Genomic DNA, 17,988 nt, shown 5'->3' on the forward strand with positions numbered 1-17,988 from the left:
GAGCACTGGGCAGCATTGCAGTGGCACTGGGGGCACTGGGAGGGCACCGAGGCACAGGCAGAGCACAGGCAGCACTGGGCTGGCAGTGGGAGCACTGGGAGAGCCCCCGGCAGCACTGGGAGGGCGCTGGGCAGCCTGCCTTCGGTGCCAGGCCTCGGGCAGCAGAAACATCCCCGGGGAAGCACGTCCTTGGGGGGTGGGGGGCTGCGGGGCTGGGGGCCAGCCGTGGCTGGTGCGCACGCTCCGGTGGGCTCGTGCCGGTTAGCACGCTGCCTTGTGCACCTTGCTTTGCTCTCACTGGTTTGCACACGCAGCCCGCCCACTCGCACACCCAGCTCACTCCCAGGCTTGCACGCCCATGCCCCTGCCGTCCCTGGGCATCCGAACTCACGCAGCCGCGGCATTCCTCGGGCTCACCGGGCACCGCAGGACTATGAGCAGCAGCCGCTGCCCTCCTGCTGGGCTGCTGGCACGCCTGCGGCCATGTCCCCGGTGCTCCCAGGGTCCCAGGGACCCCACGCATCCCGGGGGTGTCCCCCTCCCCACTCCCACCCCGCCTTACCCCTGAGCACAGCTCGGAGCAGCCGCTCAGCCTGAGCGCGCGTCTCCGAGGGCTGTGGTGTGGGCGCAGGCGGCGGTGCCGTGCCGGACCCTGCCCGCCAGCCGGGCCATGCTGACCCCCCCCCGTCCCCCCGTCCCCGCTGCCCGCAGGTGGAGGTGGAGGTGGAGAGCATGGACAAGGCGGGGAACTTCATCGGCTGGCTGCACATCGAGGGCGTCAACCTGTCGGTGGCCCTGGTGGAGCACGCGCTCTCCAAGGTGCACTTCACCGCCGAGCGCAGCCCCTACTCCAAGGCGCTGCTGGCCGCCGAGGAGGCCGCCAAGCAGAGGAAGGAGAAGGTGAGCGGCCCCTTGGGCCACCGCGCCGGCCCCGACGCCCCCAGGGACCCACGCCGGTGGCCCCGCGCGTGTGGCCGTGGGCTGGATGCCCGCCCCAGCCCCGTCCCCTGTCCCCCCCCCAGGTGTGGTCCCACTACGAGGAGACGCCGGTGGAGGAGGTGGTGCCGGTGCTGGAGGAGAAGGAGCGCACGGCCAACTACAAGCCCGTCTTCGTCACGGAGATCACGGACGACCTGCACTTCTATGTGCAGGACGTGGAGACAGGTGAGGGGCGGCAGCAGCACTGTGGGGACGGGGTCGCTGCTCCGTGCCCCCCCTCCCCGTGCAGCGGGGTTTCACTGCTCACCCCCACCCGCAACCGAAGGCGGCTGCTTTCATTACAAAAAAGGCCGTTTAAATTAAAAAAGCGAGCTGCGGCACCGGGCACTCGCTGCCCGGTGTCCCCAAGTCCCCAGCGGGGTCCCCACACCGAGGCCAGGACGGGTGGTTGGGGATGGGGAGGGGGACAGGGCACGGTGCTGCACCCCCTGCCTGGCGCAGCGTGGGGCACCCTCGTCCCCATGTCCCCGGGGTGCACGGGGGGGGGGGGGGTGGCACCGGTGCCGGCACCCCATAGCGCAGCTCTGCACGTCTTGTGGCTGGCAGCAGGGTCTCAGCGTGGCGGTGCTGGCCACCACGGTGTCCCCAGCCCCTGTCCCCGCGGTGGGTGGCTTTATGTCGTTGGGCTGAGGACGCTGGGTTTTGGTGAGCAGCCCCAAACCCACGCCCCCAGCGCTGGGTGGGACTCGAGCAGCCTCTGGGTGTCCCCGTCCTGCACTGGGGGGGGTGCCACGTGTGTCACCCGGGCACCCGACCCCCCCGCAGGCGCCCAGCTGGAGAAGCTGATGGAGAACATGCGCGCCGAGGTGGCCAGCCACCCGCCCGTGGAGGGCTCCTACGTCCCGCGCCGCGGCGACTTCTGCATCGCCAAATTCGTCGACGGAGAATGGTGAGGGTCCCGCTCCCCCGGCACCCCCTTCACAGGGGTGACCCCCCCCCCCCCCCCAACACTCCTTTACCTCCCCCCTTCCCTTTGCAGGTACCGTGCCCGGGTGGAGAGGGTGGAGTCGCCCGCCAAGGTGCACATCTTCTACATCGACTACGGCAATGTGAGTGCGCAGCGGGGGGGTGCTGGATGGGACACCCCCCCCCCCCCCCACCTCCAGGCGTGTCCCCCTTCGCTGGGGGTGCAGCCCTGGGGATAGGGGCTTCGGGGAGCCCGTGGGTGCCCCCCAACCCCATTTTTCCCCCCGCAGAAGGAGACCCTGCCCTCCTCGCGCCTGGGCGCGCTGCCCCCCGCCTTCAGCACCCGCGTGCTGCCCGCGCAGGCCACCGAGTACAAGTTCGCCTCATCCAGGTGCCCCAGGACGTAAGCAGGAGGGGGGGATTTGGGGTGGGGGGGGGGGGTTGAAACCGGGACAGGGGGGCAGCGGGGGGCGGTGGGCACAGCCCCTCGGTGGGGAGCGGGTGCCCACGCTGGCCCCCGCCGCAGGACGACGCGCGGGCGGACGCGGTGGACAGCGTGGTGCGGGACATCCAGAACACGCAGTGCCTGCTCAACGTGGAGCACCTGGGGCCCGGCTGTCCCCACGTCACCCTCCAGTTCGCCGACTCCAAGAACGACGTGGGGCTGGGGCTGGTCAAGGAGGGGCTGGTCATGGTGGAGGTGCGCAAGGAGAAGCAGTTCCAGAAAGTGGTAGGTGGCAGCGGGACGGGGGGGGGAAACCGGGGAGGTGGCGCTGGGCAAGGGACCGGGGAGGTGGCACCGGGAGGGGGACCGGGAGGGGGACCAGGGAGGTGGCATTGGGTTGGGGACTGGGGAGGTGGCACCAAGAGGGGGACTGGGGAGGTGGCACCGGGAGGGGGACCGGGAGGGGGACCGGGGAGGTGGCGCTGGGCAGGGGACCGGGGAGGTGGTACCAGGGAGGGGGACTGGGAGGGGGACCAGGGAGGTGGCATTGGGTTGGGGACTGGGGAGGTGGCACTGGGCAGGGGACTGGGGAGGTGGCACCGAGAGGGGGACTGGGGAGGTGGCACCGGGAGGGGGACTGGGGAGGTGGCACCGGGAGGGGGACCAGGAGGGGGACCGGGGAGGTGGCACTGGGAAGGGGACTGGGCAGGTGGCACTGGGGAAGTGGCCCCGGGAGGGGGACCGGGGAGGTGGCGCTGGGCAGGGGACTGGGGAAGTGGCACTAGGAGGGGGACTGGAGAGGTGGCAATGGGAAGGAGACTGGGGAGGTGGCACTGGGTTGGGGACTGGGAAGGTGGCACCAGGGAGGGGACCGTGCAGGTGGCACTGGGCAATAGGTGGCACCAGGCAGTGGGAGGGGGCCGGGTGCCCGGCGATGGACGCCCACCTCCCGTGACGCCGCGTCTGTCCCTGAGGTGGGACAGTGTCCCCAGGCACCAAAAAGGGGGGACCCCGCCACCTCCCCCAGGGTCCCAAGACCCTGCCCCGTGGGGCGGGCACCCCCTTCTTCACCGACCCCCACCCTCAAGGTCCAGGTGGCACAGGGGGGCAGTGGGGGGGGGGTCCCTGCGGTGTGCAGCCCCCCAGGGCAGGGGCAGGGGGCTCACCCCGTGGCCGTGTCCCCGCAGATCACCGAGTACCTGAACGCGCAGGAGACGGCCAAGAGCGCTCGGGTGAGTGGGGGGCAAAGGGGTGGTCGTGAGGGGGGGGGGGCACCCATCCCCTATGGGTCCTGCGGTGCTGGCTGCAGCCCCCATATCACTGGGGGGGGGGGGCGGCTGTTGTGCCCCCATCTCCGGGGGGAAGATGCTGGAGGTGTCCCCCCCACCTCCAAGGGGAGACGCTGGATGCTCCCCCCCCCCCCCAAATCTCTGGGGCAAAGGCTGGTTGTGGCCCCCCCCCATCTCTATGGGAGGGGCCGGATGCAGCCCCCCCCCACTTACTGCAGAGATGCTGGATGTGTGCCCCCCCCGCCCCCCATCTCCAAGGGGAGGTGATGGATGTGCCCCCCCCCCCATCTCTGGGGGCAGTTACTGGCCACAGCCCCCCCCAAAGGGGAGATGCTGGATGTGCCCCCCCCCCCCCCCATCTCCAGGGGCACACTCTGCATGTGCCCCCCCCACCTCTTGGGGGGCAGTTACCGGCTGCAGCCCCCCCCCATCACCAGGAAGATGCAAGTTGCACCCCCCCCCCCCCCACCAAGGGCCGATGCCGGCCGTGCCCCCCCCCCCCCGCACCTCGGAGGGGCGATGCCGGCCGTGCCCCCCCCCGGCTGCGCCCCCATCGTGCCCCCTCCCCTGCAGCTGAACCTGTGGCGCTACGGGGACTTCCGCGCCGACGACGCAGACGAGTTCGGCTACAGCCGCTGAGGGACACGGACGAAGCCCCCCCCCCCGCCCCCCCCACAGCCGCCGCCACCGTGCCCCCCCCCAGTCCCCTCTGACCCCCCTCCGTGCCCTCCGAGGGGGCCGCGGCTCCGTGCCCGGGGCGGGGGGGGCCCCGTCCCCCTGCCCCTCCTGCGACTGACAGCTGATGTGCCCCCCCCCCCCGGCCTGTGTCCCCCCCCCACCTTCGTCCCCCTGTCCCCCCCCCCCCTCCCCCCCCGCCGCGGCCCTGGCCTGTATTTAAAGCTTTGGAGGCCCAATAAACGTAGCCGAGCGTCGGGGGGGGGTCTCTGTCTTGGGGGGGGAAGGAGGGGTCCTGGGGGGGGGGTAGAAAAGGAGGGGGTGCTGGGGGAGGGGGGGGAGAGGGTCCTTGGGGGGAGGGGGGGAGGAAGGGGGGGCCTGGGGGGGGGGGGGGCAGAAGGAGGGGGGTCCTGGGGGGGGAAAGGAGGGGATTGGGAAGGGGGGGGGGGGGAACGGGGAACAGGGCATGGTGCTGGGGGGGGGTGGGGGGATCCTGCAGCTCCTGGGTCCCAAAGGGGGACCCCCAGGCCCAGGTCCCAAATTTTGGGCCCCAACCCCGGGCTCCAAACCCCGGACCCCAAACTGGGGACCCCAAACTGGGGACCCCGAGCTCGGGTCCCGGTCCCCTGAACTCCAAACCCTACTGACCCCAAATTCAGGTCCCAGCCCCTTGACCCCCCCCCCCCACCAACCCCCCAAGCCCAGGCTCTAACCCTGGAGCTCAGCCTCGGCCCCCCCCCCCCCGGACCTCAGCCCAGGTCCCCGGGCACTGCGCCCACCCCAGGACCCCCCCCCCCCCGACCTCCAGACCAGGGACCCAAAAGCGGCCCCCGGCCCCGTGTCCCACCCGCAGCCCCCCGGTGCTGCACCCCCCCCCCCCCAGGGCCCCCCCCCCACCGGCGGTGAGGGGTCCCCACGCGCCGCCTCGCTCCTGGGGCGCTCATTAGGGCCGCGCTAATTGAATCGGAGCACAATTAGAGCCCAGCGCGCTGGGTGGCGAGCCTCGGTAATTAATGCAGCTAACGGCTGTAATTAACGGGGGAGCTGGGGGGGGGGCCGCCAGGAGCGGGTGGTCCCTGGTGGGTCCCTGGGGGGAGTCTCTGGGGACCTCAGGGTCTGCTGGGGAACCCTTGAGGGTCCCTGGGGTCACCCCATGGGGGTACCTGGGGTCGCCCCCCCCCCCACAGCTCTCTGGGGGGGGGTCCCGGGGCGGGGGGGGGGGGCTGAGCTCCCACCCACTGCGGGTGGCCACGAAGGGACCCACGCAGAGCCCCGGGTCCCCGTCGGTGCCCCCGGTGCAGGCAGCAGCCCCCCCAGTGCCCCCCAGTGCCCCCCAGTGCCCCCCAGTGCCCCCAGTCTCTGTGTGTGCTGACCCTGCCGCAGCAAACGGGGGGGGCTGTTAGGGACTCGTGTCATTAATTGGGGCGGGGGGGGGGGGGGGGGGGACAGCACAGCCGGGGGGGGGCTCGGGCAGTGTGGGTGTCACCGCGGTGTCACCGGGAATGGGGGGGGGGGGGCGAGGGGGTGTGGGACCCTTCCCATGTGCCGTGGCTCCATGGGACAGGTTGGGGGGGACACGGGGACACGGGGGGACACGGGACAAGGGGGGGGGGACACGGGGACGGGGGGGGACATGGGGACAGTGTGCCCCCTGCCCCCCCCCCCCAGAGGTCCCGGTGCCACCAGCCGGGGGTCCCCTGCAGCCCCGTGCCCTGTCCCCAGCGCACCCGGGGTGTTCCTGCTGGGGGGGGGAGAGGGGGGCCGGGCTGGGGGGTGGTGGGTGTACTGGGATGTACTGGGTGTACTGGGGCTCTGCCGGGGTGTGCTGAGGCTATACTGGATTTTACTGGGCTGTACTGGTCCGAACTGGTCGCCGCGCACCGGGGCGGCGCTGCCGGCAGCGGGAGCGGCTGGAACGGAGAGAAACGGCGACACCTCCCGGTGCGGCACGGCACGGCACGGTTCGGTACGGTTCGGTACGGTACGGTATGGTACGGTTCGGTACGGTACGGTACGGTACGGCACGGTACGGTTCGGTACGGTACGGTACGGTTCGGTACGGCACGGTTCGGTACGGTTCGGTACGGTACGGTACGGCACGGTACGGTACGGTACGGTACGGTACGGTATGGTACGGTTCGGTACGGTACGGTACGGTTCGGTACGGTTCGGTACGGTTCGGTACGGCACGGCACGGCACGGTACGGTACGGTACGGTATGGTACGGTTCGGTACGGTACGGTACGGTTCGGTACGGTTCGGTACGGTTCGGTACGGTTCGGTACGGTACGGTACGGTTCGGTACGGTTCGGTACGGTTCGGTACGGTTCGGTACGGTACAGTACGGTATGGTTGGTACGGTACGGTTCGGTACGGTACGGTACGGTACGGTTCGGTACGGTACGGTACGGTACGGTACGGTTCGGTACGGTTCGGTACGGTTCGGTACGGTACGGTACGGTTCGGTACGGTACAGTACGGTACGGTTGGTACGGTACGGTTCGGTACCTCCCGGTGCGGCATGGCACGGCACGGCACGGTACGGTTGGTACGGTACAGCATGGCACGGCACGGTACAGCACGACCCAGTATTGCCCCCTCCCAGTACAGCCCAGTCCCAGCACGGCCCCGTCCCGGTACAACCCAGTCCCAGTACAGCCCAATCCCAGCACAACCCAGTCCAAGCACGGCCCCATCCCAGCACGGCCCCGTCCCAGTACGGTCCCGTCCCAGCACAGCCCTGTCTCAGTACAGCCCAGTCCCAGCACGGTTCCATCCCAGTACAACCCAGTCCCAGCAGAGCACAGCCCTGGCCCCGTCCCAGCACATCCCAGTCCCAGCACGGCTCCATCCCAGTACAACCCAGTACAGCCCTGGCCCCATCCCAGCACAGCCCAGTCGCAATACAGCCCAGCCCCAGTACAGCCCCATCCCAGTACAGCCCCATCCCAGCACATCCCAGTCCCAGCACATCCCAGACCCAGCACATCCCAGTCCCAGCACATCCCAGTACAACCCAGTCCCAGCCCAGCCCCATCCCAGTCCCAGCACATCCCAGTACAACCCAGTCCCAGCCCAGCCCCATCCCAGTCCCCGCGCCCGTGTAACGCCGTGTCCCTGTCCGCGCGTGTCCCTGCGGGGGGGGGGGGTGCGCCCGGCGCCGTGTCCTGCCCGTGCCGTGCCCCCCGTCCCCGTGTCCCCGTCCCTTGTCCCGACAGGGCGTGGCCGGGGCGTGGCCGGGGCGTGGCCGGGGTGGGCGTGGCCTACGGGGGCGGGGCGCTGCGGGGCCGGGCACGTCCGGCAGGGACCCGGTGCGCGTGGGGCCAGCCCCGGTGTCCCCGTGCCCAGTGTCCCTTTGCAGCGGTATCCCCGTGTCCGGGTGTCCCCGTGTCCGTGTGCCCCCTGTCCCGCTGTCCCCGTGCCCCTCTGTCCCCATCTCTCCGTGTCCCCGTGCCCCCGCGTGTCCCCGTGCCCGTGTCCCCGTGCCCACGTCCCGGTGTCCCCGTGCCCCCCCATGCCTTGTCCCCGTGCCCCCCCCCGTGTCCCGGTGTCCCCGTGCCCCCCCCCCTGTGTCCCGGTGTCCCCGTGCCCCCCCCCGTTCCCGCGTCGCGGAGTCCCCGTGCCCCCCCATGCCGTGTCCCCGTGCCCCCCCCTGTGTCCCGGTGTCCCCGTGCCCCCCCCCGTTCCCGTGTCGCGGTGTCCCCGTGTCCCCCGCGCCCCCCCCGTGTCCCCGTGTCGCGGTATCCCCGTGCCCCCCCCCCCCCCCCCCGTGCCGTGTCCCCGTGCCCCCCCCGTGTCCCGGTGTCCCCGTGCCCCCCCCCGTGTCCCCGCGCCCCCCCCCGTGTCCCCGTGTCCCGGTGTCCCCGTGCCCCCCCCCGTGCCGTGTCCCCGTGCCCCCCCCGTGTCCCGGTGTCCCCGTGCCCCCCCCGTTCCCGCGTCGCGGTGTCCCCGTGCCCCCCGCGCCCCCCCCGTGTCCCCGTGTCCCGCTGTCCCCGTGCCCCCCCCCGTGCCGTGTCCCCGTGCCCCCCCCGTGTCCCGGTGTCCCCGCGCCCCCCCCGTGTCCCCGTGCCCCCCCCGTGCCCCCCCCGTGTCCCGGTGTCCCCGCGCCCCCCCCGTGTCCCCGTGCCCCCCCCGTGCCCCCCCCCCGCCCCCCCGCGCCGTGTCGCGGTGTCCCCGCGGCCGGGCTCTATTTTTAGCGCCCCGCTCCCAGAATAGCGGCGGGGGCGGCGGGGCTGCTCCCCCCCCCCCCGCCCCCCCGCGCCCCCCCCGCGCTATTTTTGGCTCTCGCGTGTTTCCAGGGGAACCCTGGTGGCGCAGTGACGTCAATGCGGGGCCAGCGCCGCCGCCGGGGCTCCTCCGGCTCCGCGCCGCGCTCCGGGCCCCCCCCCCCCCCCCCTCCCGGCCCCCCCCCCCCTCCGCCCCCCCCCCCGGCAGCGGAACCGAGCGGGCAGCGCCGCAGGTAGGAGCGGGGCGCGGGGGGGCTGCGGGATCCCCGGGTGTCCCCCCCCCACACCTCCTGCTCCGCCCCCGGGGCTCCCCCCCCCCCACACCTTGCTCCCCCCCCCCCCCCCCCCCCAGCTCCGTGCCCGGTGCCCCCCCCCGCTTCTGCCCCCCCCCCACCCCGCGCAGCACTCGCCCCCCCCCCCCCGCCCGGTTCCAAACGCCCCCTCCCCTCCCCGGACCCCCCCCCCCCCTTCCCACCCTGGGACCCTGCACCGCGACCCCCGGCACCCCCCCAGCCGCACCCTGGGGTCCCCAAGCACCCCCCCCAAGCACCGCACCCTGCGACCCCCAAGCCCAACCCCCCCCCCCCACAACACACCCCACGTACCTCATGCACGAACCCCCCCCCCCCACCATGCACCGCAACCCAGGGTCCCCATGCACCAAACCCTGCCCCCCCAAACACCCCCCCCATCACGCCCGCCCCCCCACCGGGACCCCCACGCCCCAGAACTCCCCACACGCCACCACCGCGGGCCCCCAAGCACCAGCACCCCCCCACACACACAGCACCCCAAGACCCCCAAGCACCGCACCCCAGCACCCCCAAACCCCAGGACCCCCAAGCCCCAACCCCCCCAGGCCCTGACCCCAAAACCCACAGCACCCCGAGACCCCCCCCCACTGCACCCTGTGGTCCCATGTGCCCCCTCTGTACCCCCCCAATGCCCTGTGCGTGGGGGGGGAGGGGGCACCTGTGTCCCCCTCCCCACCGTGCTCCATGTGTCACCCACCACGGTCCCCTCACAGCACCCCAGTCCCCCCCTGCACCAGGACCCCCACAGACCCCCCCCCGTGCCCTGCATGCCCCCCCCCATGCCACATACCCAGGATGTGCCCCCCCCCGGCCCCCCCCACCCCCTGCCCCTGCTCATTCCCCACGGGTCCCCCACCCCAGCGCCCTCCATCCCCGGCGGGCACCCAGCTCCATGCACCCATCGGTGGAGGGGTGGCCAAAGGGCCGAGCTGCGGGGTCCCCAATTTTTTTTTGGGGGGGGGGGGCAGGGGGGGTGCATTCAGCGGGGCGGCAGCCCTGTCCCCGCGCCGGTGACGTGCCGGAGGAGCCTACGTACTCCAGCACCGTCCTTGGCGCTCTAGAAAGGTCTCTGCCGCGCGCACCGCGGGCGCAGGCACGGCCACGCTCGCCCGCTGCCCTCGCACGGGCCCCCAGCGCGGCGCCGGCCCCCGCTCGGGGTGGGAGCCCCGCGGGGACGAGGGGTGCCTGGGGCCGGCGGTGCTGGGGTCCCCCCCCCCCCCGGATCTGGGGACAGGAGGTGGAGGGGCGGCAGGGCAGGACGCGGCCCCTGCGCCCGTCAGGGCTGGGGATCCCCGCGTGGCCGCCCGCGCCCGGCGAGGGCACCCTCGTGTCCCCAGCAGCGGCTGCGGAGGTGGCCGAGCCCCGGCTGCTGCAGCGAGGCTGCGACGCCCACGGGTGCAGGTGAGCGCGGGGCCACGGCGCGGTCGGGCGCGGGGATGGGGAATGGGAACGGGGAACGGGGGAGTGGGCACGGGGATGGGGCACGGGGACGGGGAATGGGGACGGGGACAAGGAGTGGGCGCGGGGACGGGCAGGGCAGGGCTGGCAGCAGCGCGGGGAGGAGGGAGGGCGGTGAAGCAGGGCCCGGCAGCGCGTCGGTGCCACCGGCATCGCTGCCACCAGCCTGGGATGGGCCACTCGGTCCTCTGTGCCCTGGGTGACGGCTCCTCGGCCGGTGGTGTCACCTCCCGGCCTGTGACACAGGGCAGAGGGGGACGAGGCTGTCCGGAGCCCGGTGTCCCCGCAGGCTGCCCCGCTCTGCAGGGAAGCAGCGATGCCTCGGCTCCGCTGGACGCTGGCACCGGCTCCGGCGGCTGCACCGGGAGCATCGCCTGCCTCGGCCCCACAGGGATGGCACCCAGAGAAGTGTCACCTTCCTCTGTCACCCTGCTCGTCGGGGACGGGGACAGAGCCGGGATGGGGCTGGAGCCAGGGCCGTGGAACGGAGACGGGGCTGGGGACGGAGCTGGGGCACCGACATGGAGGTGACGGCGATGCCGGTGGTGATGCCGGTGGAGATGGCGACAGCGTGCATGCACTGCTGGCTGGGGACAGTGACACCAAGCTCCGCTTCGGCGTGACACCAGGCCACACCGCGCACGGCTCCAGGAGCGTTTCCCCGGCCGCCCCCCCCCGGTTTCCCACCCTCGCAGCAGCCCCGGCAGCTCCCACGGTGGCACCGGGGCCGTCAGCGTGCTGCAGCGCCTCGACGGTGCGGCCCTCCGCCGGGAGCCACCGAAGGGACCGGTGTGTGCCTGCAGAACTCTGTGACCCCCCCCCAGCACCGCTCCAAATTGCCACCAGACCCTCACCCCCGGGCACGGAGCTGCCGCTCGACCCCGCTGCTCGTCGGCAGCCTCACCACGACCACGGCCACGGCCACGGCACACGGACGGCCCCGTTCAGCCCAAGGCCCTGCCGCGCTCGGCTGCGCCGCGGAGAAGGGGACGGTTTTGGGAGCAGCGTTGGTGATGCCGGGGGGTTCCCAGCCACCCCCCTCGGTCCCTGCGTGCAGCGGCTCCGGGCTGATGGAGGTGACCTGGGGCCAGCTCCCGGCCCGGCCCCTGCCTGCAGCCGCGGCTGAGCCTCTGCCACCGGCAAAGCCCCGCCGGGGGGCACCCGGGGCTTCCCTGCCTGCAGCCCTGCGCCCTCGGCTCCCATCTGTGCTGTGTCCCCACCGCTCTGTGCCGTGTCCCCACCGCTCTGTGCCATGTTCCCACCGCTCCGTGCCATGTTCCCACCGCTCTGTGCCATGTCCCCACCGCTCTGTGCCATGTTCCCACCACTCCGTGCTGTGTCACCACTGGTCTATGCCATGTCCCCACCGCTCTGTGCCGTGTCCCCACCGCTCTGTGCCGTGTCACCATCATGCCTCTGCCACATCCCCGTCAGCCTGTGCCATGTCTCCATCCGTCCGCGCTGCGTCCCCACCGGCCCATGCCGTGTGGCACCGGTGCGTGCCACGTCCCTGCTGGGGTGTGCCATGTCCCCGTCAGTCTGCGCCGTGTCCCCATCGTGTCTCTGCTGCATCCCCGTCATCCGGGGCCGTGCCCCCAGTGCTCTGTGCCGTGTCCCCATCGTCCTGTGCCATGTCCCTGTCCATCTGTGCCATGGCCCCGTCACGTCTCTGCCACATCCCCATCACCCTGTGCCACGTCCCCCTTGCCCTGTGCTGTGTCCCCACCACCCTGTGCCACGTCCCCGCCACTCCGTGTCACATCCCCATGCGTCCCCTGCACCCGACACCAGCAGCGGACCCAGGATTTCTCTCTGGGCACTGGCGCACCCAGTGCCCAGGGTGCTGCCAGGCCCCCCCTGCCCTGCCTGCCCCCCCACCCCCACCCCGGGCACGTTGCACACCCAGGGCTTGTGCGTGTGCAGGCCCAGGTGTCCCCGTGCCCCCTGCCACCCCACAGCAGGGGACACCCAGGGCCGCTGGGGACCTCGGGGTGCTGGATCTGGGTGGCTCTGCAGGATGCGCCTCAGATCCTGGGGGGGGGGGTGTGGTGGTGGTGGGTGTGTGCCACCCCGACCTCCCCCCCCCCCCCCAGGGGTGTCCCCGCGTCCTCTGTGCCCGGCCACGCTGCGGACGCTGCCGGGCCCTTTCCCTCTCGGATCTTTTTGCGGTCTGGGCTTGCTGTTCACCCGCCAGCACTCAGGAAGCCCTTACCCCAAAAAGGATCTGCGGGGGAGCCACGCGGCGGGGAGGCGCGGGGCGGCCACGGCCAGGTGAGTGCGGGCGTTGGGGGGGGGGGGGGGCCGGGACCCTGGGGGGTTGGGGGGGGCACGGAGGTGGGGGCACGACGCGGTCCCTGCATCTACCTGGGCGCTGGGGGCCACGCACACATGTGTGCAAGTGTACACGTGTGTAGGTGCACGTTTGTGGGTGCGTGTGTGTGTGTGTGTGCAGCACGTGCACAACCCCGCGGGTGCACAAGGGGACACGGCCCCATGGGGACGCGTGGCCCCACAGCCTCTTGGGGACACACAGCCCCATGGTGTGTACACGGGGATGCATGATGGCCCCATATGGGGACACGGCCCCCACAACCCCAAGGTGTGCACATGGGGACACGGCCCCACGGGGACGCATGGACCCACAGCCCCTTGGGGACACACAGCCCCACGGTGTGCACAGGGGGACACTGTCCCCACGGGGACGCGTGGCCCCACGGGGACAGACAGCCCCACGGGGACGCAGCCCCACGGGGACACCCGGCCCCACGGGGACGCATGGCCCCACGGGGACAGACAGCCCCACGGGGACACAGCCCCACGGGGACACAGCCCCACGGGGACACCCGGCCCCACGGGGACACCCGGCCCCACGGGGACGCAGGGCCCCGCGCTGTGCACGGCCGCACCCCCGGGGCTCCCTCCCCTGCCCACGCGTGTCCCGACGCACGGCCCCGACACGTCCCCGACGGGTGTCCCCGTGCCCCCAGGGCCGCCGTCCCTCCCCTTCCTGGCAGCGCTGTGTCAATGTTTGCCCAGCCCGGAGCTCTCTTGGGCAATTCCCTCCCCTCCCGCTGCCTTCCCGGCCACGAACACCCCAAATCCCGGGACCCCCCCCGTCCCCGTTCCCCCCTCCATGGGACCCCCGGGTGCTGCGGTGACAGACGGGGTGGGGACAGGGGCGCCGAGCAGGGACACGGCCGTGTCCCCAGCCGCCCCCTGTCTCACCAACCCCATGGGATGGCTGGGGGGGGGGGGGGGGGGCCGGGGGTGGGGGGGGAATCCCACAACAAAGCCCGGCTCCCCCCCCCCCACGTAGGGGCTGGGGTGATGCGGGGACGCAGCAGGGATGTCCCCATTGTGTCCCCGCATCACCCCGACCCCACACTGGGGACATTTGGGGACAAACCTCCAGCCTGCTCCCCCGCCACCACCCCGTCCGCATCCCCATCCCACCATCAGCCCTTTGGCTGCTTCCCGGGGGGGGGGGGGTCTGCAGGCCCCCCCCCCCCCCAGGACCCCGTTTTGCAGTGGGGCCACCCCGTCCCCATGTCCCCAGGGGCCCTCAGGGGCTGTGAATCAGCCGGAGCAAAAATAACGGTGAAGTCCTTGGGGGGGGGGGGGGGGGGAGCACAGGGACCCCGGGGCTGTCTGTGGGAAGGGGAGGGGGTGGGGGCTGCGGAGGAGGGTTGTGGGGGAGCCCCAGGGGTGGGGGCCCTGCTGGGGTACAGGGAGGTGCTCCCCAGTGGGCGCACAGCTCCAGACCCCATCCGATACCTGTACATGTGCTGCTCTCCTCATCCCCATCACACCCCACCCCATCCCCACCCCATCCCACCCCATCACCATCCCCATCCCATCCCCATCCCAATCCCAATCCCAATCCCAATCCCAATCCCAATCCCATCCCATCCCATCCTGTCCCAAATCCCATCCCATCCCAACCCCATCCCAATCCCAATCCCAATCCCAGTCCCATCCCCATCCCCATCCCAATCCCAATCCCAATCCCAATCCCAATCCCAATCCCAATCCCAATCCCATCCCCATTCCCATCTCATCCCCATCCCATCCCCATCCCATCCCCATCCCATCCCATCCCATCCCCATCCATCCCATCCCATCCCATCCCCATCCCATCCCATCCCATCCCATCCCCATCCCATCCCATCCCCATCCCATCCCCATCCCATCCCATCCCATCCCCATCCCATCCCCATCCCATCCCCATCCCATCCCCATCCCATCCCATCCCATCCCATCCCATCCCATCCCATCCCATCCCATCCCATCCCATCCCATCCCATCCCCATCCCATCCCCATCCCATCCCACCCCATCCCCATCCCATCCCCATCCCATCCCATCCCACCCCATCCCATCCTATCCCATCCTATCCCATCCCCATCCCATCCCCATCCCATCCCATCCCATCCCCATCCCCATTCCCATCCCATCCCAGCCCCACCCATGTGCCCTGCCCACGCTCCGTGTCCCCGTGTCCCCATGTCCCCGTGTCCCCATGCTCTGTGTCCCCGTGTCCCCGTGTCCCCATGTCCCCATGTCCCCGTGTCCCCGTGTCCCCCTGTCCCCCTGTCCCCATGTCCCCATGTCCCCATGTCCCCGTGTCCCCGTGTCCCCCTGTCCCCCTGTCCCCATGTCCCCATGTCCCCCTGTCCCCATGTCCCCATGTCCCCGTGTCCCCGTGTCCCCGTGTCCCCGTGTCCCCATGTCCCCGTGTCCCCGTGTCCCCGTGTCACCCCACGCCCCAGAGCAGGTCACACTGTGGGCACACCGTGACCCCACACATCCTGGGCTCCGTGGGGACACCACCGGTGACGCTCGGTGCGGGGCCGTGCCCTGTGGCTGGGGAGGGGCTGGAGCAGCACCGGGTGTGGGGGTGCCCTCCCCCCTCCCCCCCCCGCAGGACCCCCACGGGGGACACACGCGTGGGTGGGCGTGGGGTGGGCGTGGGGGGGGGTGGGTGCCAGGTGGGTGTCCCTGCGTGTCCCTGTCCGCGGTTGGGGGGGGGGGGGGGGGGGCACCACCGTGTCCCCCTCTTGTTACAGGGCAAAGGGTTTGGGAACGCCCCCCCCTCACCCCCCCCGCAGGGCCACGCGTGGCGGGGTGGGAGCGGGTGTCCCGCGTGGGCGTGGCCGTGGGGGTGGCCGTGGGCGCGCCCCGTGCCGGTGCGGGTGCCCTGGCCCTGCGCACGTAGGCGTGGGGCGCGTGCCGCGCGTCCGTCCGTGTGTCCGTGTGTCCGTGTCCGTCCGTCCGTGTGTCCGTGTCTGTCTGTCTTTCCGTGTGTCCGTGTGTCCGTGTCCGTGTGTCCGTGTCCGTCCGTCTGTCCCGGCCCGCGGGGCTCCCCGGGCTCTCGGGGCTCCAGGGACCCCCCCCCGGCTCCGCCTGTCCCCGGGACTCCCCCCCCCAGTGCATGGCCCCGGGACCCCCCCCCATGCATGGCCCCGGGACCCCCCACCCCCCTCCCCACGCTGCGTGTCCCCACGGACCCCCCCCCCCCCCCAGTAGTGTCTGTCCCCAGGACCCCCCCCCCGTGACTCCCCAGGACCCCCCCGTGTGCTCCCCAGCCCCCCCCGCACCGTGCGTCCCCAGGGATCCCCCCCTTGCGCATCCCAAGCCCCCCCCTCGCTATGTGTGTGTCCCTGCCCCCCCCCCCCGTGTGTCCCTGCCCCCCCCCCCCTCCGTGTGTCCCCAGGACCCCCCCGCACTGTATGTGCCGGACCCCCCCCCCCCCCCGTGCTCCCTGGGACCCCTCCCACCCCCCTGTGGTCCGTGCATCCCCCCCCAAGCCCCCATGTCCCTGGACCCCCCCCCCCTTTTGCTCAGCGCAGAGCAGGGCACTGCGGGGGGGTCCCGCCGGACGGACAGACGGACAGACAGCGGCGGGGGGGGGGCCGGGCGGGGAGCCACGGGCGGGGGCGGGCGGGCTGCTATATAGGAGGGCCCGGGGGTGTGGGGCCGCCACGGGACCGGACCGGACCCGACGGGGTGGCCCAGGTAAGCGGGACCCCCCCCGGGACCCCCCCACTAGGGACACCCCCTCCATTTGGGACACCCCCCCCATTTGGGACACCCCCCCCCATTTGGGACGCCCCCTCTTTGGGACACCCCTTCCTTGGGATGCCCCCTCTATGAGACGCCCCCTCTATGGGACACCCCCCGTTTGGGACCCCCCCTTCCCTAGGGACACCCCCACTTTGGGGTACCCTCCCCACCTGGGATGCCCCCCCTTTGGGATACCCCCCCTTTTTTGGGACACCCCCCCCCAGGGACACCCCTCCCTTTCTGACCCCTTCCCTTGGGACACCCCCCCTTAGGACACCCCCCCCCCCCTTGGGACACCCCTTCCCTAGAAAACCCCACTGCAGGCCCCCCCCCCAGGACCCCCCAGGCCACGCCACGGGCGCAGACTCGGGGTCCCCCCGCGGTGGCCTCGGGGGACACACGCGTCCCTTGTCGCCCTCCCCCACGTCCCCATCGCCCGGCTCTCCCTCGGCAGGCTCAGCGAGCGGGTGCCAGCACCCGGTGAGTACATGTTGGGGGGGGGGGGGACACATACACACGTGTCACCCCGTTGTCACCTCGTCCCCCCCCGGGGGGCCCGGTGCCAGCCCCGCGGTCACGGCCGGGGACCTTGGGCCGTGGGTGGCCGCGGGTGGCGCTTGCGAAAGGGCAGCTCCGGGAAGGTGGCACGTGCCCGCGGCTTGGCGAGGACCCGGCTGGCACCGTCCCCCCCCCCCCAGCCCCCCCGGCAGGGCCGGCGGTGACCCGGGGGGGGGCCGTGTCCCACCTGTCCCCGTGTCCCCGTGTCCCCGGTCACGTCACCTCGCCCCGCCGCCTGCCAGGACGTGGGCAGAGGGAACGGGGCGCGAGGCTCGGGGACACCCCCCGTGGCACTGCACCCCGTGCCCCCTGCGGTGCGCTCGGGGTATTTTGGGGAGGGGGGGCACTGGGTGCTGACCCCCTCCCTCGCCTCGCCCCCCCCGCAGCCCCCGGCAGCATGCGGTGTCACGGCGCGTGGCTCTGGGGGCTCCTGTGGCTGTGGCTGCCGCTGGCCGGTGGCCGCCCCGTGCGCCCCGAGAAGGTGCGGGCGGACACCCGGAGCCTCGCCCGCACCCTCAGCGCCCGCATCCAGCTCCTGCAGGCAAGGCAGGGACTGGGGGGGGGGGTAAGGGCACGGGGGGGGGGCCGTGGTGGTAGTGGGGGGCGATGGGTTGTGGGGGTCCCCTGGGCGGGGGGATGTCCGTGGCACCTCGGGGCGGGATGGCGACAGGGGGCTGGGTGTGGGGTCCTGTGCCACATCGTGGTCCTTTGGGGGGGGGGGGGCAATGGGGGGCTCAGGTGGGTGGCCCCGGGGTGGGACACCCGTGGTGGGTCGGGCTGGGGGTCCCTGTGCCACACGGTGTTCCCCTGGGTGGGTGCCCACGGGGGGGGCTGGGATGGGTGGCCCCGTGTCCCAAAGGGTCCCCGGGGTGGGCTGCGCACCGTGGCGCGGGGTCCCGTGCCCCGTGGTGGTCCCCTGGGAGGGTGCCCACAGAGATGGGGTGGCCCAGAGGGTCCCCGGGGTGGGACACCCGTGGTGGGTTGGGCTGTGGGTCCCTGTGCCCCACAGTGGTCCCGTGGGTGGGTGCCCACGGGGGGCTGGGATGGGTGGCCCTG

At 72.7% G+C, this 17,988-nt stretch overlaps 3 protein-coding genes across 3 annotated transcripts in view; 2 read left to right on the top strand and 1 right to left on the bottom strand.

The window, feature by feature from the left end:
- The window catches only part of SND1 (staphylococcal nuclease and tudor domain containing 1), a 115,258-nt gene extending 110,687 nt beyond the window's left edge, over nucleotides 1–4,571 (top strand). The window contains 9 exon segments of the mRNA XM_080577514.1: nucleotides 712–900; nucleotides 1,023–1,164; nucleotides 1,765–1,888; nucleotides 1,979–2,048; nucleotides 2,196–2,286; nucleotides 2,289–2,308; nucleotides 2,432–2,635; nucleotides 3,538–3,582; nucleotides 4,213–4,571. Coding sequence (XP_080433640.1) covers nucleotides 712–900; nucleotides 1,023–1,164; nucleotides 1,765–1,888; nucleotides 1,979–2,048; nucleotides 2,196–2,286; nucleotides 2,289–2,308; nucleotides 2,432–2,635; nucleotides 3,538–3,582; nucleotides 4,213–4,278 — 951 coding nt within the window. The 3' untranslated portion in view covers nucleotides 4,279–4,571.
- Nucleotides 4,572–8,639: 4,068 nt separating this feature from the next.
- LOC308187751 (uncharacterized protein) lies at nucleotides 8,640–13,092 on the top strand (the record flags this gene model as incomplete). Its single annotated transcript, XM_080575991.1, has 3 exons — nucleotides 8,640–8,773; nucleotides 9,916–10,255; nucleotides 10,704–13,092. 3 exons carry the CDS (start codon nucleotides 8,640–8,642, stop codon nucleotides 11,436–11,438), a joined length of 1,209 nt encoding a protein of 402 aa, XP_080432117.1. The 3' UTR covers nucleotides 11,439–13,092.
- A 4,245-nt stretch (nucleotides 13,093–17,337) lies between these two features.
- Nucleotides 17,338–17,988, bottom strand: part of LOC308187753 (cadherin-related family member 5-like) — a gene marked incomplete at its 3' end in the record, with an annotated part of 10,083 nt that continues 9,432 nt past the window's right edge. The window contains 1 exon segment of the mRNA XM_080575995.1: nucleotides 17,338–17,467. Within this exon segment, the coding sequence (XP_080432121.1) occupies nucleotides 17,338–17,467 (130 nt within the window).

This window comes from Anser brachyrhynchus (genome assembly GCF_964034855.1).
Source record: "Anser brachyrhynchus genome assembly, chromosome: 1".
NCBI lineage: Eukaryota > Metazoa > Chordata > Aves > Anseriformes > Anatidae > Anser > Anser brachyrhynchus.